Source organism: Felis catus, chromosome E2, assembly GCF_018350175.1.
Source record: "Felis catus isolate Fca126 chromosome E2, F.catus_Fca126_mat1.0, whole genome shotgun sequence".
NCBI lineage: Eukaryota > Metazoa > Chordata > Mammalia > Carnivora > Felidae > Felis > Felis catus.
The window spans coordinates 20,031,374-20,055,411 of NC_058382.1; the positions used below are offsets into that span (position 1 = coordinate 20,031,374).

At 43.4% G+C, this 24,038-nt stretch overlaps 1 protein-coding gene across 6 annotated transcripts in view; it reads left to right on the forward strand.

The window, feature by feature from the left end:
- Positions 1-22,545, forward strand: part of CEP89 (centrosomal protein 89) — a 72,991-nt gene extending 50,446 nt beyond the window's left edge. For 5 of the 6 annotated variants that reach the window (XM_045047192.1, XM_045047193.1, XM_045047194.1 and 2 more), the window contains 5 exons: positions 4,609-4,776; positions 5,373-5,514; positions 9,192-9,281; positions 16,427-16,596; positions 22,162-22,545. In XM_045047192.1, the coding sequence (XP_044903127.1) occupies positions 4,609-4,776; positions 5,373-5,514; positions 9,192-9,281; positions 16,427-16,596; positions 22,162-22,318 (727 nt within the window). In that variant the 3' untranslated portion in view covers positions 22,319-22,545. Of the gene's footprint in view, positions 1-4,608; positions 4,777-5,372; positions 5,515-9,191; positions 9,282-16,426; positions 16,597-19,016; positions 19,093-22,161 lie in introns of all 6 variants that reach the window. The other variant, XM_045047195.1, reaches the window with a different exon arrangement.
- Positions 22,546-24,038: the final 1,493 nt, after the last annotated feature.

The window sequence follows — 24,038 nt, forward strand, 5'->3', positions numbered from 1 at the left end:
CAGGTGACAAGCTAACCTTAAAATGTCTACATGTCTACAATGTCGTCTACATTGTCATGTATTCCTGCTGCACATAACAAGCACGCGGCTACTGCCACATGCCACTCTCTCTGCACATTTGATGACACCCAAACTGCTGTTCAACAAATCAGGTTCACTCACATCACACTACACAGATGTCACAGCAGCGTTAGATTGCTGTAAAAGTTTCGAAGCCGTTCTCTTAGTTTCTGTATTGATCTTGTGGACAAGTAACAAATAGCTGGAGACCGACACCCATCCGAGGGTCACACTTTGAGTAGCATTCCTGCAGAGAATCCCGCAAGTCTGTATACAGAATACAGGCCGAATGACTATCGGCAAGAAAATGGGTACATAGAATTTGATCTAATGATACAGTTAAGTATTCTGCAGCCACATAAAACAGATGGGTGAGTTTTGGAGACATAAGACACTAAAATACATACAGCCCTTTGTGTACCTATTGTGCATCTTGATTCTCTTCATGTGTGGTTCCAACACTGGCACACCAGACTGAGTCGTAGCAATGCATGGATAGGTGGTAACACTATAAAGGTACTCGAGGCAGCTCTATGATTGGGGCAGGACACGTGGGAATATCTGGGGTACTTGAAACGTTCTGTGTTCTTTATCTTACTATTGAATTATAGTTGACGTACAATGTTAATATCAGTTTCAGGTGTACAGCATAGTGATTGTACAACTCTATACATTAGGCAGTGTTCACCGCCATAACACAGCTACCACCTGTCACCATACGCTAATACAGTATTATCGACTATATTCCCTATGCTGTACTTTTCATGTCCATGATTTTTATTTTGTTTCATTTATTTTATACCTGGAAGTGTTAACCTCTTAACACTTTAAATAGTGTAAAATAGTTAAACCTGTTTTGCCCATCCCCCTACCGTCTCCCTTCTGGCAACCACCATTTTGTTCTGTTTGTTCGTTTTGTCCCTTAGATCACACACATAAGTGAAATCATATGGTATTTGTCTTTCTCTGTCGGACTTATTTCATTTAACTTAATATGCTCTAGGTCCATCCATGTCATAAAATGGCAAGATCTCATTCGTTTTTATGGCTGAGGAATATTCCATTGTATATCTATCTATACCACATCTTCTATATCCATTCACCTACTGATGGACACTTCGATTGCTTCCATATCTTGACTATTGTATATGCTGCAGTAAACATAGCAGTATGTATATCTCTTTTTTTTTTTAAGTTTGTTTATTTATTTTGAGAGAGAGCACACATGAGGCAGAGAGGGAGAGAATCTCAAGCAGACTCTACACTGTCAGCCCCAGAGCCCAACACAGGGCTCGAACTCACGAACCGTGAGATCGTGACCTGAGCTGAAATCAAAGGTAGGATGCTTAACTGACTGAGCCACCCAGGCACCTCAGAGGTATGTATATCTTTTTCAATTGGTGTTTTGTTTTCTTTGAGTAAATACCCAACGGTGAAATTACTGGATCATTATGGTATTTCTATTTTTAATTTTGTGAGGACTCTCCATGCTGTTTTCCACAGGGGTTGTACCAGTTTACCTTCCCACCAACAGTACACAAGTGTTCCCTTTTCTCCCCCAACACTTGTTAATTTCTTGTCTTTTCAATACTGGCTATTCTGACTGGTGTGAGGTGTTATCTCATCATGGTTTTGATTTGCATTTCCCTAATGATTAGTCACGTTAAGCATCTTTTCTTGTGCCTGTTGGCCATCTGTAGGTCTTTGGAAAAAATGTCTATTCAGGCCCTCTACGCATTTTCTAATCAGATGGTTTTTTGGTGTGGAGTTGTAGAAGTTCTTTATATATCTTGGATGTTAATCCCTTATCAGATATATTATTTGCAGGTATCTTCTCCCATTCAGTTTCCTTTGCTGTGCAGAAGCTTTTCATTTTGGTGTAGTCCCAATAGTTTATTTCTGCTTTTGTTTCCCTCTCCTGAAACAGATCCATAAATGTGTTGCCAAGGCCAGTATCGAAGAGATTACTGTCTATGCTCTCTTTTAGGAGTTCTGTGGTTTCAGGTCTCACATTTAGGTCTTTAGTTCATTTTGAGTTTATTTTTGTGGATGGTGTAATAAAGTGATCCGGTTTCATTCTCTTGCATGTTGCTGTCCAGTTCTCCCAGCACCATTTATTGAAGAGACTGTCTTTTCCCCTCTATGTATTCTCGCCTCCTTTGTCATAGGTTAATGGACCATATAAGCATGTACAGTTTGTAGTATATGTTGAAATCTGGGATTATGATACCTCCAGCTTTGTCCTTTCTCAAGATTGCTTTGCCTATTCAGGGTCTTTTGTGTTTCCATACAGATTTTAGGATTATTTGTTCTAGTTCTGTGAAAAATGCTAGTGGTATTTTGCTAGGGATTGCATTAAGTCTGTGGATTGCTTTGGGCAGTACAGACATCTTAGGAGTATTCTTCCAATCCATGAGCATGGAATGTTTTCCCATTTTTTTGTGTCGTCTTCAGTTTCTTTCATCAGTGTCTTATAGTTTTCAGAGTATAGAGTTGCATTCCTTGATTAAATTTATTCTTAGGTATTTTATTCTTGTGGTGCAATTATAAATGGGATTTCTTTTTAATGTCCTGTTTCTTCACCTATATGGTAATTATATGATGGTTCATTATAATTATTTGTTAAAATATGCATTTATCTTTTTTTTTAACTTTTTTTTTTAATTTTTTTTTTTAATGTTTATTTTTGAGACAGAGAGAGAGCACAAGCAGGGGAGGGGCAGAGAGAGAGGGAGACACAGAATCTGAAACAGGCTCCAGGCTCTGAGCTGTCAGCACAGAGCCCAAAGCAGGGTTCGAACTCATGGACCGTGAGATCATGACCTGAGCCGAAGTCGGACACTTAACCGACCAAGCCACCCAGGCACCCCTGCATTTATCTTTTATATGTTTTTCTATATGTATATTTTACAATTTAAAAAACTTTAAATCATAGCATTTCACCAGAACAAGTAAAATCAGAAATGATCAGTACAAGTTTCCTCTGGGATGCCCAGGGGGTGGAAAAGGAAACATTTGTTTTATTAAAAAACATTTTTTTTAGGGGCACCTGGGTGGCTCAGCCGGTTAAGCGTCCGACCTCGGCTCAGGTCATGATCTCACGGTTCGTGGGTTCAAGCCCCACATCAGGCTCTGTGCTGTCAGCTCAGAGCCTGGAGCCTGCCTCAGATTCTATGTCTCCCTCTCTCTCTGCCCCTCCTCTGCTTGCTGTCTGTCTCTCAAAAATAAATAATAAACATTAAAAAAATATTTTTAATTTTTTTTTTTAAATCAACTATTTCAGGGCACTTGGCTGGCTCAATCAGTGGAGCTTGTGACTCTTGATCTCAGGGTTGTAAGCTCAAGCCCCATGTTGGGTGTAGAGATTACTTAAAAATAAAAATCTTCAATAAAAAAAATAAAGTATTTCTCCCACTATTAACTGTTTTTGGTTTTTGTTTTTTTACAAATTATTTCTACCTTTTTTATTTGTTTTGTTTTAAATTTAAAAATTGTTTTTTCAACGTTTATTTATTTTTGGGACAGAGAGAGACAGAGCATGAACGGGGGAGGGGCAGAGAGAGAGGGAGACACAGAATCGGAAACAGGCTCCAGGCTCCGAGCCATCAGCCCAGAGCCCGACGCGGGGCTCGAACTCACAGACCGCGAGATCGCGACCTGGCTGAAGTCGGACGCTTAACCGACTGCGCCACCCAGGCGCCCCTGTTTTGTTTTAAATTTAAATTTGCCAGCCTGCAAGGCTGGGAGTAAGGCCCACATGGTACCCAGAGAGACCTACCCCATCCCAGAATTGGGTGTGTGGCTCTACCTGTTCAGGGCTGGTCATGGCATGAAAACTGACCAAGAGAACCACTGAAGAAATAACTCTTTTCTCAAGCGTCATTTTGCCAGAATTTTATATGGAAATTGTATGCCCTCTTTAGTCTTTTATTTCTCTTATCATTAAACCATTGAATTTAGTATGACATAAAATTTGTTTTAGCATTAGGATTTGGGAAGGCAATTATAACTATGTAAAAAATTAAACTATCTTAATTTTTCTTCTGGAAGGAATATAGGGTATAAATAAGTATATCTATACAGGGGCACCTGAGTGGCTCAGTTGGTTAAACATCCGACTCTAGATTTTGCCTCAGGTCATGCTCACACAGTTCGTGAGTTCGAGTCCCACATGGGGCTGTCAGTGCAGAGCCTGTTTAGGATTCTCACTCTCTGCTCTCTGCCCCCCACCCTCTGTCTCAAAATAAATAAATAAACTTTAAAAGAAAAGTATATCCATGTAGAGGCATATGCAACAGTTACGGGCAGGGGTTAGATCATTACCATCAAAGAAGTGTGTGCCCAGCCATGCCCAGCCTCTAGAAGCTCCATCCCAGGCCCTCCGGGAGGGGACAAACAGTATTTCCGGGGTGGGGGGTGGAGGGGGGGGTGCCTCCCAAGGAGCCCCATGGGCCCCGGGGGCTGGGCTGCCCATCACTTGCCTGGCAGTGGCCACCTCAAGTTAACTTCAGGGTGCAGATACAAGCCTGTGATGTTTTTGTCTGCCAGCCAGTTGCAGAAGGAAGAGGAGAAAGGAGGTGCTGAGCTAGAAGAACTGATGGAAAAGCTGGCCGTCCTGCAAATGCAGAAAAAGAGCCTGCTGTTAGAGAAGAACCGCCTGACAGCTGAAAACAAAGCACTGGGAGCTGAACTCGAAAGGGCACAGAAAATAAATAGGTTTTTATCTATCTTTTCTTCAGCCGGGTTTTTTATTTTTGTTTATTTTTTGTATTAAAAAGAGACAAATATTCCGTTTTATTTTCTTTGTCTAATACTGGCTAGAAAATGGAAAAGGATCATTGAGATTACTGGATATCAAAACAAAAGCCCAGTAAAGGCTTTGCTGTTGACCAGCATTAGCCAACATTTCTCAAGTCTATGGTTCAATTATACTTGATAGTCATAATGATGACCCTAAGACTGAAAGTCTTGGAAGTTATTTCCTATGCATTTTGGGGGAACTGGATTCCTTTTCCAAAGGCATCTTTTAGAACATGGGCCAAAAAATTAAGAGAATAATACATAAGTAACCTATTAATTGTGTGAAGCATTTTTTGATTCTTGCTGACTTGGCCGGGAATCAGTAATTATGCTTCATTCAAAATTAAACTCGGTTACCTATTCTCACCCTGAAACTCAAAGGAAGATTTGGGTTGCCGAAGAATACATTTAAATGCTAACATACTTGGTGTGTTTACAATTCAGATAGTCTCTATGCCCTAGCCATTCAGGCTAATGAGTTTTTTATTCCACCATTTGGGGGGACTCTCTAGGAGGTCTCAAAAGAAAATTGACGTCCTCAAAAAGCAGGTGGAAAAAGCCATGGAGAACGAAATGTCTGCTCACCAGTACCTGGCAAATCTTGTTGGCCTGGCAGAGAATATGACCCAGGAACGCGACAGTCTTATGTATTTGGTAAGCTCCCCCAGTTAACTTCGAGTCCACTGCAAGTTAATACGCAAACATAGTTTTAAGTGTGTTGTCTTTATAAAATTACCCGTAAAAACCTTCATCTTTTTACATTTTAACTGCGCATTTTCAGATTCTCCAAAATTTTTGCTTTCAACCATGGGGGAAACACATTTTTGAAAGGCGGATAACCCACACTTTTAAATAATGGTAAATGATACTCTAGAAGATAAACTCATAGAATTAGTTGATCCAGCCAAATAGAACAGGGTCTCCAGGCATTTATCACACATGCAGACGCGTCTTCATATTCTCCCTATAAGGCTGACTTAATGTGTTCCCTGTTTGAAGATGAAATATGAGGATCATGGACAGGGTAAATAGAGTCCATCCCTCGCTGCTCCTGGCGACCCTAGTCCCAAGGAAAGGACCGCGTGGGTTATTGGTGGTCCTAGATGGTGGAGCACTGCCCCACCAGCCCGCATGATGCCAAGGGCATGGTTCTTGGCATTTCCACATTAGTGTTAAAAGGTGTCAGCGGCAGACTGTGCAGTGAAAGGAGGCACGCTCTTTGCCAAACTCCACGCAGTGAAAAAAGCCCAATAGAATTTACCACAAAATGGGACTTACGTAGCGGTGTCTCCGAGTGGTGAAATTACAGGCAATTAAGAAAAAAATCTAGGCCTGTTTGCATTTTATGATTTTTCAACTTTGAACACATGTTGCTTACATTCATTTAAACATGTTTGGGGCGCCTGGGTGGCTTGGTCGGTTAAGCGGCCAACTTCGGCTCAAGTCATGATCTCACGGTCCGTGAGTTCGAGCCCCGTGTCGGGCTCTGTGCTGACAGCTGGGAGCCTGGAGCCTATCTCAGATTCTGTGTCTCCCTTTCTCTGACCCTCCCCCGTTCATGCTCTGTCTCTCTCTGTCTCAAAAATAAATAAACGTTAAAAAAAATTTTTTTTTTTAAATAAACATGTTTGTTTAAGCAGCGTTGCAAATCTCTGGTAGCATATGATTAGAAATAATAATTTAGTGCATGTCACGACAGAGGAAACTAGCAGATTTTCTGAGACATTTGGAAATTGGCAAACTTGGAATCACTCAACCCCTCTCCCAAGTGAATGGGGTGTGGAGAGTCTGTCAGGATGTGCCACAGGCTTATTCCCATTTGTTAGGAAGGTATCAAGTTCCTCCTTTGAGGGGGCGCCTGGGTGGCTCAGTCAGTTGAGCGTCCCTGGGATTGAGCCCCGCATCAGGCTCTGGACAGAGCATGGAGCCTGCTTAAGATTCTCACTCTCTCCCTCTGCCCCTTTCCCCTCGCTCAGGATCTCTCTCTCTCTCTTTCTGTCTCTGTGTGTGTGTGTGTCTCTCTCTGTCTCTCCACAACAACAACAACAAAAACAACAACAACAACAACAACAACAACAACAACAACAAAAGTTCTGGGTGCCTGGGTGGCTCAATCAATTAAGCTTCCAACTTCGGCTTAGGTCATGATCTCCCAGTTTGTGAGTTCAAGCCCCATGTCAGGCTCTGTGTTGACAGCTCAGAGCCTGGAGCCTGCTTCGGATTCTGTGTCTTCTCTCTCTGCCCCTCCCCCACTCACTCTGTCTGTCTCTCTCTCTCTGTATCTCAAAAATAAACATAAAAAATTTTTAAAGAAAAAATTCTCCATAGGATAATGAACATTAGGCTTTTAGCCATTGTTTATATAAGAGGAAATAGAAATATAAATAGCACACAGCTCTTGGGGGAAATGTGATCCTTATTTGTAATAAAAGAGATGCTAACTAAGCCAGTCCTGAGATCTCATTCTGCACTTATATTAAGGTTACCAAAAAAGTTGCTTTCTTAATTACAATAGTTGCTGCTAGGAGTGGTAAGATTGATTACACATTAATGGTGATTTCTAAGCCCTTCCCAGGTCTTTTGGAAGCAATGTGACTCAGACACAGCATGGTAGACCCCTAAGCCTGTATGCCCCCGTCCCATCCGCCTCCTGAGAGGTCATCATCCTAACCCAAATGCTGGGCTTGGGCATTTTCTGTAGTGGTGCTGAGCGCCCATTTCCCCCTTTGCCTTGCCTCCTGTGCTTCCCCACTGGAATAGCCAGAGCGCAAAGCAGAAGCTTGCTGAAAAACGGGGACCCCGCTGCCACGTGTCAGTACCACCATAAAGGCGAAGTCATCTTGTTTGCAGCGTGGGGCACGCAGGCTTCCCCGGGAGGCAGGCCCTGCACCTCCTGTGTGGGCCAGCAATCACGCCAGGTTTCTGTGATGAAGTTTAGATCCTCCCCAATCCTCACACCGTCCCTCTTAGGTCCTCCCTTCGTATTTGTGGGCCCAGGATGGGAATCGAAACGGAAGCCATACGCTATTTGTCCAAATACTTGGAAGTTACAAGTTAAGCCAACAATCTGTAAATGAAACGTGTTCTCTCCCCCTGCCTTGAACTTTGTTATTATGGCCTGAACGCCAGGCTCAGGTTTAGAATCCTTAGACCCCTCGGACGTGGGGGAGCTGCTTTCAGCCCTCCCCAGCTGTGCCCACCGCAAGAGACATCTGTGTACCTACAGACACTGTTGTCCCCCTGGCCCTGCGAGCGCCTTGTGCCTGGGAGCCCCGAGACCAGCCGGGGGTGCTGCTTGCTGCCTCTGCCCTGTCCTGGGACTGTGGGCCGAGTATCCCAACCTTACCCTGTCCTGGTCTCCTAGGCCTTAATTTATTGAGAATGGCACCTTAATTTCTTCTTTTAGTTTTTATTTTTATTTTTTATTTTTGAGAGAGACACAGAGTATGTGCGTGCAGGTCCGCTTATGCAGGGGTCGGGGGGGTGGGGGCAGAGGGAGAAGGAGAGAGGGAACCTTAAGCAGGCTCCATGCCCAGCTCGGGGCTCAACTCCACGACTGTGAGATCACGACCTGAGCCGAAATCGAGAGTCAGACGCTTAACCGACTAAACCACCAAGGGGCCCCAAAAGGGGCACCTTAATTTGTAATCCCACATTTAGGATGAGTTTTCCATGTGACTTATGGCAAAGTTATTTAATGTTCTGTGTCCTATTTTTCATTTCTGAAGGAAATCAAATGAAATCAAATTGTGCTCATCTTTGCTTTTTTATTTTAGCATTTGAAATAATTTATAGTGTGTAGCAATTCATGTCCCATATGGATATTAATCTAAAGCACTCTGCTGCAAATGACATTCCTCTAAGATATAAAGCTGTCACATTTGGTTTGGTGAGTGGCATTGTGCATTCATGTTTATCCTTAATTTTGTAATTATTCAAATAGTCAAGGTAAAAGTATATTTGCATCTCGGCACTTATTCCTTGGGTCTGATTGAAGGAATGATATATATCCCGCAAGAATAGAGATGTGTGCTGAAAACCCTTCCAACCTCTCACATTCCCCTGGTTTGAGGGGCTCGATCTTCCATTGGTGTCCAGGAGGGGCGCCCAGCCTGCTGTTCTGGGTTCTTGCGCCTCCTCAGCTGTTGGCCCAAGTTCTGCCCACAGCCTTCAAACAGGGTGGAGGTTGGGGGCCAGACAGGTGCTGGGCCAGGACAAGTGGCAGAACGGAGATTACTTGTAAGTAGCAAGATTCTTCGCAGAAGAATTATTAATTTCATTTTTCTGTTCAACCAAGAGCCCATTATTTTTCTTTTTACTTCGCTCTTTAGGCTAAATGTTTAGAAAGTGAAAAGGATGGAGTTCTCAACAAAATCATAGAAGGCAACATTCGCTTGGGAAAGTTAGAGGAAAAAATCAAGGTAAGTGGCCATTTAACCTCAGAAGTTCCATTTCAAATGGAAACAGTGGCTTACTGGGGTCAGATTTCTGTTTAAAAAAATGGTTCATTTTGCATGTATGTATCTCCAGTCATCTACAAAATAAAGCAGTACTGGGTTTCAGGAGCAGAAACCACTCATTAATCCACTCATCAATCCACTCATTAAATAAACCAGTTTATCTGCACAATAAGATGCCATGCAGCTATTGTTTTGTTGTTTTGTTTTGTTTTGTTTTGTTTCGTTTTGTTTTAAGATATGGAAAAATCTCCAGGCTCTATCCTGAGCTTAATGTGCAGGCTTTATTCTCAAGGCCAGCATTTATTGGTTCAGTTAGAGATCAGGGTTGACCTATTCCTCTCTTGCTTAATCCTAATTGCACCCTCTGGTTTCTCTGCCCAAGAAAGTCGTTGTCACTGCACCAACTCTCCCCTGCCAGGCCACCTCCCTCACCTGACCTCTGTTCTCCCTGCCATCTGTGTTTTTACTGCCGGCCTCTGCACCTGCATCCACAGCGTTACCAGCCAAACCGTTTTCTCTGGAGTGGGAGCAGGGGTGTGGGCAGGGGCAGGGAGAGGATAGGCAGGCTAGAGGCCTTGGTGCAAGGCAGGGAGCCTGTGGGTTTTGAAGGGGAGTGTAGCTCCACATGTGGGTAATTAGATCTAGGACTTCTGTAGGATGACGATTTAAGGGCCTGATACGAGGAGAAATAGACTGATGACATTTACTATGTGGAGAAACTCACAAACTAAGACAAATGAAACATTGGCTAGCTCTGTGTAAATAAGTGTAGTGCTAGGTGAACAGCATGTGTACCTATATGTATGTGTATACACATATATACATATATATACATAAAATTTATAGAGAAATAAATAAAATTTAGCTTATAATTACTCAGGCCCAAACATATGTCCTAATGCAAAAAATAGACCTTTTTTCCCTATATTTCATGAATATTGCTTAAATAACAAATATTAAGTTTTTGGAAGCCGCATGGCCTGACCATCTTGATTTTCAAGTGGTACAGACAGAGATGCTGCCTGAGGGCCTTTCTGGCTTCCAGTAGGGTCTGCCACATGAAGTGTCTCTGAGCTACCCTGATCTGGGTTCTGGGCCTTCCCCAGGCGAGATCACCTCCATGTAACTAAATTCAGAGAAGACTAGCCTACCCGCCAGCACATCGCTGTTCTCTTTTATAACAGGCAGTGGCCTTTGTGGTGAGGGACGCTCCCGCTGCGGGTCGGGGGCTCATCCCCTCTGTGGGCCACAAGAGCTCTGCTCCTGTTCCCAAATGTGCACTTTCGGGCATGGTGCTACTTGAAGAAAGTGTTCCTTTGCTGAAAGAAAAGTTGAAAATGCCTGTCATGAGTACTCCACCCAGAACTCAGGGGAGCTTATCCTGTGGCATCCAATGGTAGGAGTAATTTAATTTAACCAGATAGCTTTTGGAGTTGTGTGGACTTCTAAAATGTCATCAGAGATTCTGAACAGATAACTTAGTTTTCTAGGAATTTTATTCCTGACACAGTTTTAAAGTAAATGAGGATATGGTAAGTTTAATCTTCAAGTACACATATTTGTCATAACCTAACTACGAGGCAGGATAAAGAAAAAGAAACGTGTATCTAGATACACTATAGTGAGACTGCAGAACACCAAAGACAAAGATAAAATCTTAAAAGTGGGGCACCTGGGTGGCTCAGTCAGTAAGTGTCTGACGCTTGATTTCAGCTGAGGTCATGATCCCAGGATCATAAGATCAAGCCCCACATCGGGCTCCCCATGGACAGCATGGAGCCTATTTTGGATTCTCTCTCTCCCTCTCTCTGTGCCCCTTTCCCACTCATGCACATGTGCACTCTCTCTCTCTCTCTCTCTCTCTCAAAATAAATAAATAAACATTGTTTTTAGTTATTAAAAAAAAATCTTAAAAGTGGCCAACGAGAATGTGTTTTTACCGATTTGGTACCTACAAGGTCAAAAATTAAGAAATTTGACGATACAGTGGTGCCTGGATGGCTCAGTCAATTAAGTGTCCGACTTGGGCTCAGGTCATGATCTCACGGTTCATGAGTTCAAGCCCCACATTGGGCTGTGTGCTGACAGCTAGGAGCCTGGAGCTGCTACAGATTCTGTGTCTCCCTCTCTCTGCCCCTCCCCCGCTCATGCTCTGTCTCTCTCTCCTTCAAAAATAAATAAGCAGTAAAAAAATTAAAAAAAAAAAGATATTTGTCCATACAGAGCATTTGGCAATGACATGAAGCAGTGGGAACTTTTCTACATTGTTGCCGGGGCTGGAAATTGGTTCAGACCATGAGTAAAAGCTCACCACCCAGTCGTCCCTCCCTTCTCCTTTCCAGATAGGGGGACTCTCACATGTGTGCACCAGAAATCACGGAAGGCGACGGTCTCAACAGCATTATTCATATTGTCCCAAACAAAACAACCTCATACTCATCAGCAGAACAGATAAATAAATTGTGATGTATTCACAAAGGAATACCTAATACCAATGAAAATGAATAAATTATATTTACGGTATTGTGGGTGAATCTCGCAAGCACAATATTGAGTGAAAGGAACACAACGGAAATGAGAACCTGCAATATGTTTGCATTTATATAAAGTTTAAAGTCGGCAAAATTAAAGGGTTTGGGGCATACTTAGATTCTAAAACTAAAAATGAAAGGTAAGGAAAAGATTTTAGCAAAAATGAAATTAATGATTACAGTCGACCCTTGAATAATGCAGGAGGCTTGGGGCACCAACTCCCACGCAGTCAGAAATCCATGTGTAATTTCCGATTCCCCCAAAATGTGACTACTAATGGCCTACTCTTGACCACAGGCCTTACAAATAGCATAAAGAGTCAATTAACACACATTTCCTATGTTGTATGTGTTATATACTTCATTTTTACAATAAAGTAAGCTACAGAAAAGAAAATGTTATTAGGAAAAATGTAAGAGAAAATACGCTTATAGTACCGGACCGTATTTATCCAAAAAATCTGCATATAAATGGACCCATGCAATCCACGCTCATGTTGCTCAGGGGTCAACTGTATGCCTGAAGGGTTGGGATACTTGGGGACTTGGAGGCTACTGCTAATATTCTATCTATTAACTTAGATGATAGTTCCATGGTGTTTGCTTTGTTATTAAATTACTCATATACGCTTCCTAAGCTTCCCTGCAAATGTATACGTGTCACCATGTCAATGAGGCACACCTTGACCATTCCAGTTGCTGTCCAACCATTCTTCCACACCCTTCATCCTCACTACCTTGCCTTAATGTTTCTTCCATAGACAGCATCACCTTCCGACAGGTACATAACCTATTTATTGTGTTTACTGGCAATTATCTGTCCCTCTGACCAGACTATAAATTCCACAGGGGCAGGGATTTTTTTCTGTTTTTGTTCACTGGTATATCCCAGGCCCCTGAAATAGCACCTGACTCGCAGTATTCAATAAATTCAATAACCTTTTGGAGAATTAATTAAATAATATATTTTACAATTTTAAAAATTCAACAAAGTCAAACACAACATACACAACAGTATTTCAACTCCCAGAAAGGCTAGAAGGACTACACCATACCATTAATGATAGGAATCTAAATAGAAATATTTTGAATAATAATGAGCAATCGTGGGTTTTTGTGGGGTTTTCTGGCTTTCCTGTTGGCTTTTGTTTCCAAAAGAGAAGGTCTGATTATCAGTGTGGTTGGCCTTGCGTTGGAATGTATCTCAGTACTGTTCATCTAAATAAGATAGTAAAAAGGGTCTACTCAGCCACCCAGAGAGGCACCTGAGAGCTGGATCCAGGTTAGACAGGGCAGATCTCTGGGGAAGTGGAGAGAAGAGACCTAGAAAAGGTCGAGAAAATTCGAGGATGACATCTCAGGAAACCCCAGCAAAATAGGACTCCCAGAAGTGAGGATGGCACCCTGGAAGTCAGGGCTGTGTTGAGATCTGGGAAGCCAGAGCCACAGGCAGAAGCCCTTCCGAGCCAGGCTAGATTCAGAGGACCTGAGAGGGGGGCCGCAAGAGAGACAGCATGAAAAGCCTGCAAGCTGACCCAACCAGTCATGCTCCTAGGAACCTCAGCTCAGAGGAATTCAGGGACCTCCAGAGGCAAAATAAGAAAAAGGAAGAAAAACAGAAGTATAATTGTCCTGCACATGATGAAAATGCATCAGAAATAATGTTGCCACACTCAGGTCATGATCTCACTGTTCATGGGTTCGAGCCCCACATCTGGCTCTGTGCTGACAGCTCAGAGCCTGGAGCCTGCTTTGGATTCTGTGTCTCCCTGTCTGTCTGTCCCTCACTTGCTCGCACTCTGTCTCTCTGTCTCTCTCTCTCTCTCTCTCTCTCTCTCTCTCTCTCTCAAAAATAAATAAACATTAAAAAAATTTTTTTTCAAGAAATAATGTTGCCACAAAGATCAAAATTATCAACTATATTCGACAGGGAATTGATAGGCAGGTAGGTAGATAAGTAAGGAGGTAGCTAGGTGGCTAGAAAGCTAAAACTTAATAAAGCCATCAGAGCTAGGAGGAAATCCTACAAAGAGAAACAGACAACCAGATGGAGGAGGATGGGAACTGAAACTGACACAACTCTGAGAAGACATCGAAGGAAGGGAGCATCCGTTTCAGAAACGTAGACTGAATTACAGGGAGCATGAGGAGAAACCTATCCTAAAAGCACAACAGGGACATAAAGAATAGAAATGAGAAAGGGAAAGACAGAAAGGCAGAAATAAAGATGTGAAAAGAATCCAGTAGAGGAAAAAAAAAAAACAGTGGAGAGGGATAAGAGAGCCAATGTGCCTATTGTTAACAGCCCCCAAAGAAGAAATCAACTCAGAACCATAATTCATAAAAGCTTTTCTGAAATAAATGAAGACATGAATCTATACATTGAAAGGACTTTACAATAAAGAAAGAATACCTCGGACATGCAGGCAAAAAAAACGAGAAATAAGAAAAAGAAAACCATGTTGGCATCACACTTCTCAGCAGCAGCACTGAATGCCAGAGAGCGGTGCAATGCCTTCTATAAATATTCGAGGAAACAGTATGAGCCAAGGATGTTTCCATCCAATCACGCTACTCATCAGACAGTTTTGACAGTGTGAGAACTCTGGGCACATCTTCCCATAAATCTTCCTCAAAGATCAATCAGCTTGAGTTCAGCCAGTCAAGAAACGGTTGGTCAGGGGCACCTGGGTGGCTCATTCGGTTAAGCGTCCGACTCTCGATTTCAGTTCAGGTCACAGTCTCATGCTTCATGAGATCGAGCCCCTCATCGGGCTCTGCGCTGACATCTTGGAGCCTGCTTGGGATTCTCTCTCTTCCGCTCTCTCTGCCCCTCCCCTGCTCACACTTTCTATCTCTAGCCCCTGCCCTGCTTGTGCTCTCTCTCTCAAAAATAAATAAAACATTAAAAAAAAAAAAAAAGAAAAACAATTGGGCCAATTTCAGAAAAGTACTGGCAATGAGCAAAAGATACAATTAACTGTGGACTAAGACTTCGGCAAAGCAGGGATAAGGCTGATGGAATAAAATGTAAACGGTTTTTGACAATGTGGAAATAATACAATCAAGGGAAAACTGATAGGTTCAGGAGGTAGGAAAGTAGAAAGTAGGACAAGCTAGCTGATTGTTCATATTTCATAACTAAGAGTTCGAAGGATATCATTTCAAGCTGAAAAATCAAGTGGGAAGAGCTTGAGCATATGTAAGTAGGGGAAGAAAAGGTTGTGAGCTAACTTTTGCTAAATGAGAGAAGGACATGTAATATAAAAGCATGAGAATAAAAGTCACCACAAGAATCCCAAGAGATTCATTCCTAAATAGTAGTATTACAACAGTAAAAAGAACAGAGAAAACAGGGCTACATTAAAGTCTTTAAAGATGTATGTAGATAAAACAAGCAAAATAACAAGATTGGGACCAAACAAATACCAATAAGTGTAAGTGAGTTTATTTCACCCATTCAAAGAAAACAGTTGTGTAGATTGGATTATGAAGCAAACAGTGTCCCACGATAGAGCCAAGAGACCGTCTGAAACAAAGTGTATCAGAAGGGTTATGAATAAAAGGATGAGTAAAGATAATCCAGATTTCTGCAAACAGAAAGAGAAGGTACAATCTTTAAATGTGCCAAGATAGAGTTCAGGCTAAAAGCACTAAGTGAGACAAAAAAAAAAAAAAAAGGGGGGAGCGTTTATAATGTTAAAAGACCGCAGTTAATAATACATCGTAGCCACAAATATCTACGTGCTAAGTAACACAGCAGCAAATCTATAAAGGATAAACCACAGGACATACAAAGGGAAATGGAAACTTAGAAATAATAGGAGCTTTAATCTTCTCTTGGTCCAAGACAGATCAAGAGATTAAACAAAAGTAACTAAGGGTATAGAAGATTTAATGTCATCTATAAGGTTTATTTATGTACCGATAGACACAGAATAATTGATTGATTGTAGATTGGCTACAAAAAGAATCAACCCCTAGAGTAGAAATAGGCACGTTTGTTGAACAAAAAGATGAAAACCCAGAGATTAATAAACAATCAGAAAGCAGAAAATAATCTTTCGCCTGGAAATTTGAAAACTGTGAGGTAAACCAATTCTTGGGTCAGAGGGAATATATAAACTGTCCATCTCTAAACAGCACTGAATCTGTGTGAACTACAAATTGGAATCTATGTGACAACAGTCTTAGAAATGCTCAGAGGGAAGTCGTAACCTTAAATAATACAATAAAAAGGTAAAAGGAAAACAAATGAGTCAGGCTTTTATCTCTGTCATCTGTTTACCGATAGAGTGCACAGACCTTGCCAGGTTGGTCTGTTTTTATTTGTAGCATATAAAAACTAGGCATGATGCAAACTAGAAATTTGGTATTATTATACGTGACATTCTTTTTTTTTCCCCCCTATATGACTTTTATGATCCTTGCCCTCCCAGATCGGGCTTACCGAAGGTTTACTCATTATCTCAGTGGGCTCTGATGACCCAAATGGGTAGGGTATACATCTGGGAAGCCACCCCGTGGGCCACAGGCAGCGTCCCTTCGCTCACAGAGTGCTTCCTCCTCCCCCAGGGGTACAAGAAGCAGGCAGCACTGAAAGTGGGCGACATCAGTCACCGTCTGACAGAGCAACAGGAAGACTTTGCTAGCAAAACCGCTCAGTACCAGCAAGAGATGAGACACCTCCATCAGATGCTGCGGGACAAGCAGGGTATCCTGGAGCAGGCACTGCAGCAGAAAAGGTAGGGCCGCTCCAGCCCCGTCTGCTATGGTTAGTTTTGAATGTTCGCTAGGATTTTCTAGTAAAACCCTCTGGACGTGTTCTGTTTATTTTTTACAGTTTAGTTTTGTCCGAATGTAATATTGGTCTTGATTTTTGTTTGCTGGTTAGCTAACACATCCCTCGCCTCACCTAGTTCCCATTTTGCTGTGGTGCCGGTGGCGGTGGTGGTTAAGGTGGGAACACTGAAGATCCGGTCCCGCGGCAGCCTCTCAAGTCTGCGACACGGTGTCGTTAACTACAGTCGCCGTGCTGTGCGCCACACCCCAGCTCTTCATTTTCTCTAATCCCCCCCCCCCCCCCCCCCGCTTCAGAACTCCCCCTTGTTTGAATATTGGACTTCTTAAATCAACCCAGGCCTCTAATTGTCCTCCCCTCTTGTCCCCCTCTTTGGTACTTTTGTTATATTTCATTTTCTTGGGAGATTTTACTTTTGATTAAATGTCTTATTTCTGCTTTTTCTTTCTTTCATTTCTGAGGATTTTTTTTAAGTTATTTTTTTTAAGTAATCTCAACGTAGGACTTGAACACAGGACCCTGCGATGAAGAGTCTCATGCTCCTCCAACTGAGCCCGCCAGGTGCCTGCCCCTCATTTCTGAGAATTTTAAAATCTCTAATCATTCCCGTTTTGTAAGAGCATAATCATAAGAATATGGGTATATTATGTTCTCTGCGTTCTCTGTTACACTTCCTCCTTTAAACATATGATAGAGGAAGTGTTGCCAGTATATTAAAAACACTGGGGAACGTTGCATACTCTGTGAAGTTCATGTGCTTAGAATTGCATTAATAGAGGCAACTGGGTGGCTCAGTTGAACACCCACTTCGGCTTAGGTCATGATGTCACGGTTCGTGAGTTCAAACCCCGCATCGGGCTTTGTGCTGACAGCTCAGAGCCTGGAGCCTGCTTCTGATCCTGTGTCTTCCTCTTTCTCTGCCCCTCCCCCATTCATGCTCTGTCTCTCTCAAAAATAAAATAATTTTAAAAAAAGAATCACATTAATAAAATGGAATTTTGTTTTTTGCTCTCTCCCTTATTCCATTATCTGTCCTTAGATGGTTTGAAAGTTATGCATTCTGTACTTTCAGTGGTTACCCTTAAAATTTGACCATGGTTATTTAACATTAAAAAAAATCTAAATTTAACTGGGGCACCTGGGTGGCTCAGTCAGTTGTGCGTCCAGCTCTTGGTTTCGGCTCAGGTCTTGATCTCACAGTTCATGAGTTTCAGCCCTGCATCAGGCTCCACACTGACAGGGCAGAGAATCCCTGCTTGGGATTCTCTCTCTCTCTCTCTTCACCTCCCTTGCTTTCTCTCTCTCTCTGCCTCTCTCTCAAAATAAATAAACTTTAAGAAAAGAAATCTAAATTTAATATCCCTGTATTTCCTCCCCCAGAGCAAGACCTAATGCTCTTATCTAATTATTTTCCCCCCTCAGTTTATATGCTGATGTTGTCCAGTATCATTTGGGAGATGAAAGTGAAAAACAAAGATCTATCTTCTATGGTTATCTTTAGGTCCCCAGTTAAGTGTTGCTAGTTTCTTTATAGTTCTTTATTTTGATTTACCCAGAAGTACCCTTCCTTTACTTACTGGTGATTATAAATAAGGTGACAGGCCCAAAATGGGCCTCACTTACGCTAGTCCCACATCACCAGACCAAGACTTGACCTAATCAGTCTTGGCTCTACCAGAAAGGGAATCTTAAACGAATCAATACGGAATTGCCTGGTCAGCACTAGTTAGGTCATATGCCTGGGAGACCCTGCCATCCCCTAAAGAAAAGTTAGTTTGCAATAACCAACTCACTTTTGCCTAGTAGAACTCCCTTGTTCCTGCTCCCTTCTGCCTGTAAGTCTTTCATTTTGTATAGCTCTTCAGGTGAGATGCGGCCCAATTTAATTTTTGCTCAGATAAACTCAAAATTTTCATACTTCCTCAGTTTATCTTTTAACATATTGTCTCTTGCATCACCGACCTTATTTCTCAGATTAGTTTCCTTCTTTGTAAAATGCATCATTTGGAAGTTTCTTCAGGGGCGCCTGGGTGGCTCAGTCGGTTGAGTGTCTGACTTCGGCTCAGGTCACGATCTCACAGTTTGTGAGTTCGAGCCCCGCGTCGGGCTCTGTGCTGACAGCTTGGAGCCTGGAACCTGCTTCGGATTCTGTGTCTCTCTCTCTCTCTGCTCCTCCCCCGCTCATGCTCTCTCTCTCTCTCTCTCTCTCTCTCTCTCTCCTTCAAAAATAAATTTAAATAAATAAATAAGAAGTTTCTTTAGTAAGAGTCTGTTGGGAGTAAGTTTTCTTAGTTTCTGTTTCCCTGCAAATGTCTACATTTTTGTAAGGTAATTTTTGCTAACTACAGGATTTTACTTTGACAGTCTTTTTATCTCAGCATATTCCATTATCTTCTCTGTTTGAGAAGTCTGTTTTGAGGAGTCAAAAGACAAGTCTCTGGTAAGCCTCTGTCATTTTTAAAAATAATTGATCACCTTTTCTCTTAATTCTTAAGATCTCCTCTGTCTCTTGTATTCTGCAGTTTCATTGTTATGTGTTTAACTGTAAGGTTCTTTTTTACTTATCTACTTGATAAAAATTATTCTCCATATCTGTGATTTTGTGTCTTTCTTTAGTCTAGAAAATTATCATCTCTTAAAATAAGCCATTATCTTAAAATAAATCGTTTCCTCTTATTCTTTCTAAGTGTCCTTCTGGAACTCAGATTAAATAAATGTATGTTAGATCTTCTTATTCAATCCTCCACTTGCCTTATGTTTTAAATTTTCCATCTCCTTGTTTTCCTGGTCTACATTCTGGGTAATTTCTTCTGCTCAATATTTCTGGTTACTAATTCTCTCTACAGCTGTGTACTGTCTCACACGACCAATGAGGCTTTTTGTGTGTGTGTGTGTGTGTGTGTGTTTTTTATCTCCACAACAGTATATTTTGTCTTCAATTCTATTTGTTTTTTTTTTTGAAAATCTGCCTAGTCATTTTTAAAATAAATTCTTAGTCTTGGCTTATTTCAAGTACATCTCATTTCTTTTTTAACATTTCATTCATAGTTATTTTTTCAATATCTGAAATTTGGCGGAATTTAAATTTGTTTTTGGGGTACTTGGGTGGCTCAGTTGAGCAATTGACTTCAGCTCAGGTCATGATCTCACGGTTTGTGGGTTCGAGCCCCACATTGGGCTTGCTGCTGTCAGCACGGAGTCCACTTCGGATCCTCTCTCTTGCTCTCTCTGCCCCTCCCCCACTCACGCATGTTCTCTCTCTCAATAAATAAAAACATTAAAAAAAATTTTTTTAATCTTGCCCTATGTGGCTTCTTTCTTTTTAGAATAACTTTTTAACTATGAACTCATATATAGTTGGATTTAATCTGTAGAATCCTGAGGTTCAGGATTAAGGATGTTTCTCGCCAGAGAAGACTTGTATTTGCTTCTCTTTGGTGCTAGAAAATATTTCCAAACCTGGAGCCACTTTAATTTTATTATTAATTTTTAAAATAGGCTATAGTATAGTAATGCTTTTAAAAACATACAAAAAGACTTTTAAAGATCCACAATGCTATCACTACATTTGTAAGGTATAACTTCTTAATATCATATTTTTCTCAACTGCATTTGGGGTGATTTCCTCTGCTTAATATTACAGTTTACTAATTCTCTCTTTAGCTGTGTCCAGTGTACTGTTTAACCCATCCACTGAGCTTTTTTTCTAATTGTTCCAAAAATGGCTTTTCATTCTTGGTTCCCTCCACACAGGTCCTGGGGATGCCCAATCATGGGGAACAATGTAGATTCAAGCTTCCGATCCACCTGAGAACAAGCCAGCGGCTCCAGCCCTGTAGGAGACACTTAGTCTCTCAGAGCAGGTTTCTCTGGAAGATGAGCAGATTTTCTGCCCAGCCATGCTTGCTTTGAGGGTCCTTCATGTGCCTCCACTTACCTGCCCAACTGTGGAACTAGTTCAGAGTGTTTCTAGGAAGAAGAGAACTGTGGATATGAGCAAGCCCTGGTGTTTTCTGTCGTACCTGGTTTGCATGGGCCCAGCACCTAGTCTCTATTCTACAAAAATATGGGTTTCTGGCATGGGCTTTTGTCCTCAGAGCAATACCAACATTCTATTGCCTGCCCCTGTGCCTTCAGTTTAGTCTTTATTTTTTCCTGCCCTTAGAGAGTTCCTATTTATTTATTCATCCATTCATTCATTCATTTATTCATTCATTCATTTATCCATTTATTTATTCATTTATTCATTCATTCACTTATTCATTTATTCATTATTCATTTATTCATTCTTTCTTTCTTTCTTTCTTTCTTTTTTTTTTTTTTTTTTTTTTTTTTTTTTTTTTTTTTTTTTTAGCAAGCCAGGCAGAGCGAGACAGGCCTTGATCCCAAGCCCTCACCTTCCCGTGAGATCATGACCTGAACTGAAGTTGGTTGCTCAACTGACTGAGCCACCCAGGAGCCCCCAGAAAACAGAAATAATTAAATAGTGTTCAACATTCAGTGAGCATTAGGGGCCTTGGAAGGAAGCAACAGTTAACAAGAGAAGTGACACTGGACAAGTGGGCATGTCACTGGCCTCCCTCAATCTCACTGGCCTCCTTCTTAAACAGCAGTGCTCAGCCCACTTGGTAGTCCAGTTTCTAGCATCTTCCATAACCACCTGGCTATGCCTGTGAAGGAGCTGGCTTCCGCACCCTGCCCTCCTGCATGAGGCCTGCTCCTTCTTCCAGGCTGAGGCCAGTCTTTCTATCTCCCTGAATCCCCCATGGCGTCCACCGTCCTGTGAGGTGGTAGCTGGTACCCTGTCCTCCAGTGGACGTTGGCCCTGTGAGGACATGTATACCTTGCAGGCCCTGTTTCCTCAGCACTCCACATGGTTCCTGTCACAGGGTCCCTGGTACCCTTTCCTTTCCTCACACGTCTTGGTTCCCTCTGGGCGCTCACTCCCAGCACGTGGTCTATTGAGGCCATTCTTCTCTGTGTCCTCGGTTATAAGCCCCACTCCCTGCGGTCCCCTCCTCACCCCCAGACTAACTCTTTATGTCCGGGCCCATCGTTGGCTCTGCGGACGGTGCTATGAGAGGTTCCTGAGTGTTGGCCAGGTCACAGTGGGGACAGGTAGAGGGTGCACAGGAGAGGCGTGCAGGGTTCATGCTGTGTGGGTGCCCATAGCCAGGCCGCTGTGCCATAGGTCAGCCACTGCAGTCACTGTATTTTATTCTTATACCTGTTAATTCTATAGAGAGCAAAGGCCCAAAATAAAGGAAAAGGCAGAACGTAGAGAGGAAAGGTAAGAAGTCACGTTTAGCCTGTGGCTTGTATTTTTTCTATTTCCAGGGGGTCTCAGTGCTTCGTTCAACTCCGGGAGTCTTTGCCTGGGAACCCAAGCACAAGGGGACCTGTTCTCTGGCATTAAGCATTCTTCCCTTTGAGTTCTTACTACTATAGGAGTCATAAGGGCTCTGTAGATAATTTTCTCCTTGTGCTATTTTGTGTGTATTTCTCACAGAGAAATGGAAGGCAAGCTTGAGGTTGTCTGGGAGTCTACCTCTAAGGAAAACCGAAGAATCCGAGAGCTTCTGCAGGCCACGCTGGAGAGGACCGGCACGTGGGATGGCGCTGGGGAGGCGTGCTGGACGGCTGAGGCTCCAGCTACCGTGACATGAAGCCACCGCCCACCACCTGCCACAGCCTGGGCCGTGACCAGGACCGCTCGGCCCTGGAGCACTGCCTTTCCCCGGACCAGAGACACAGGACAAGGGCAGGCACCCGCCTCGCACCACAGCGTTTCTCCTCCTCGGGGCGAGGTAGAAACAAACTGTCTCAGACATTTACTCCATTTTTTACACGTTGCTTTATGTAAACAATACAATGCTAAACTTGATTTTTGCCAGTACGTGTCCCCTGGCTGCGTCTGTGAGACCCGCCGCTCAGGGTGACAGCTGACCTGATGCTCTGGCCTGGCTCTGGGCTCCTAGGCCTGCAGCCGGGGGGAGTACTCGGGCTGCGTGCTCCACGGGAGGTGAGTGGCATGAGCCCAGTGATGGTCCCGTGCCCTGCGTTAGCCTTTTGTAAATGAGCGCTCGCACTCCAGCCGCAGGAAGTTCCACAGAGTCTGTTCTGCCCCTTCCCCTACCTTTCCTTATCCTCTTGGGAAGGCAGTTTGCTGGGGCCGCCTGGCACCAGGATAGGGCCCCTGCCCCACGCCACCACCGAGAAGGGTGCCGGGGGCCCGGGTTCACTTCTCTGTGCCACCCCCAGTCATCCCAGCCCCTCAGGACCGTCCCCTGGCACTTCCTGGTGGCAGTGCCAGCCACCTCGGGCTGCTTGTCCCTGGCATGCCAGGAAAATGCGGGACAGTGGGCTGCACAGGACCCTGAAGAGCAGTATGGAGGGTAGAATCCTAGAACCCTCGCGGCTCGGGCACGCACACCGGCCAGCGCCGGCCCTCGGTCAGGTGGAGAAGTTGATTGCTGCTTGGGAAGCTGAGACAGAAGGTCACAGTTGCCTTACATTTTGTTCAGTTTGTTCAACAGTTAAACAATGCCAGTTTATTTTCATTTTACCAGGGGTAGGGAGACTCCCCAGGGTTTAAGACTACGTATCATTGCCCTCCTCGATGTTATTTCAAAAGAATCCACCAGCTCTCTGGAGATCCATAGACAGGCTGCGAGGCGGCAGTCTCTCGCCTTTCGGACCTAGGCTTGCCAGGGTGGCTCGTCGTGGGAACACTGCAGTTTGTCACACACATAGAGAACCGCTTTTGTCATTTCTGTCTTTTCCCCGCCTTCTGTGAGAGCATTTTGTTCCCTGGGGAAGTGAACGTTTGTACATCTCAGCTTTAAGTTTGTTACACTTACATGCTTTGTCTGTTACAGAACATACTTTGCAACTTTGGTGGCCCCTGGACCTCGTCGTGGCCAGGCAGGGGTGGGGTCGTGCAGCTCTTGGGCCTCCCGCCGGGGGCTGTCCAGGTGCAAAGGAGGGCAGGACAGGCGGAGCGGTGACAGAGAAGCCCAGAGTCTGAACCCAGGCCTGTGTGGAGGAGCTGGAATGCCCTGGGCCTTGCCGGATGGCCAGGGCTCCAGAGCTGGAGAAGTCCCAGGAGGGGTGTTTGGGCAGAGGCGAAGACCCGGGGGCAGCAGGAGGTCGGGGTGGGCAGGGAGGCCAGACTGCTGGGAGGGATGACTGCTTCATCCTGCGGTTTCCTGTCAGAGCAGGAGCCGGTGCTGTTCTTCCTGGGCCTGGGGAGTCCGCATATGGCTCTAGAATGATCCTGAGCAGGCAAACAGTTATAAAACATGCCCCAGGAGCTCAGTGACCCCTGCTGCCTTTGGTTTTGGCAAAAAGCAGGGGAATTCAGCGTCGAATGGAGAGGGCCCGGGG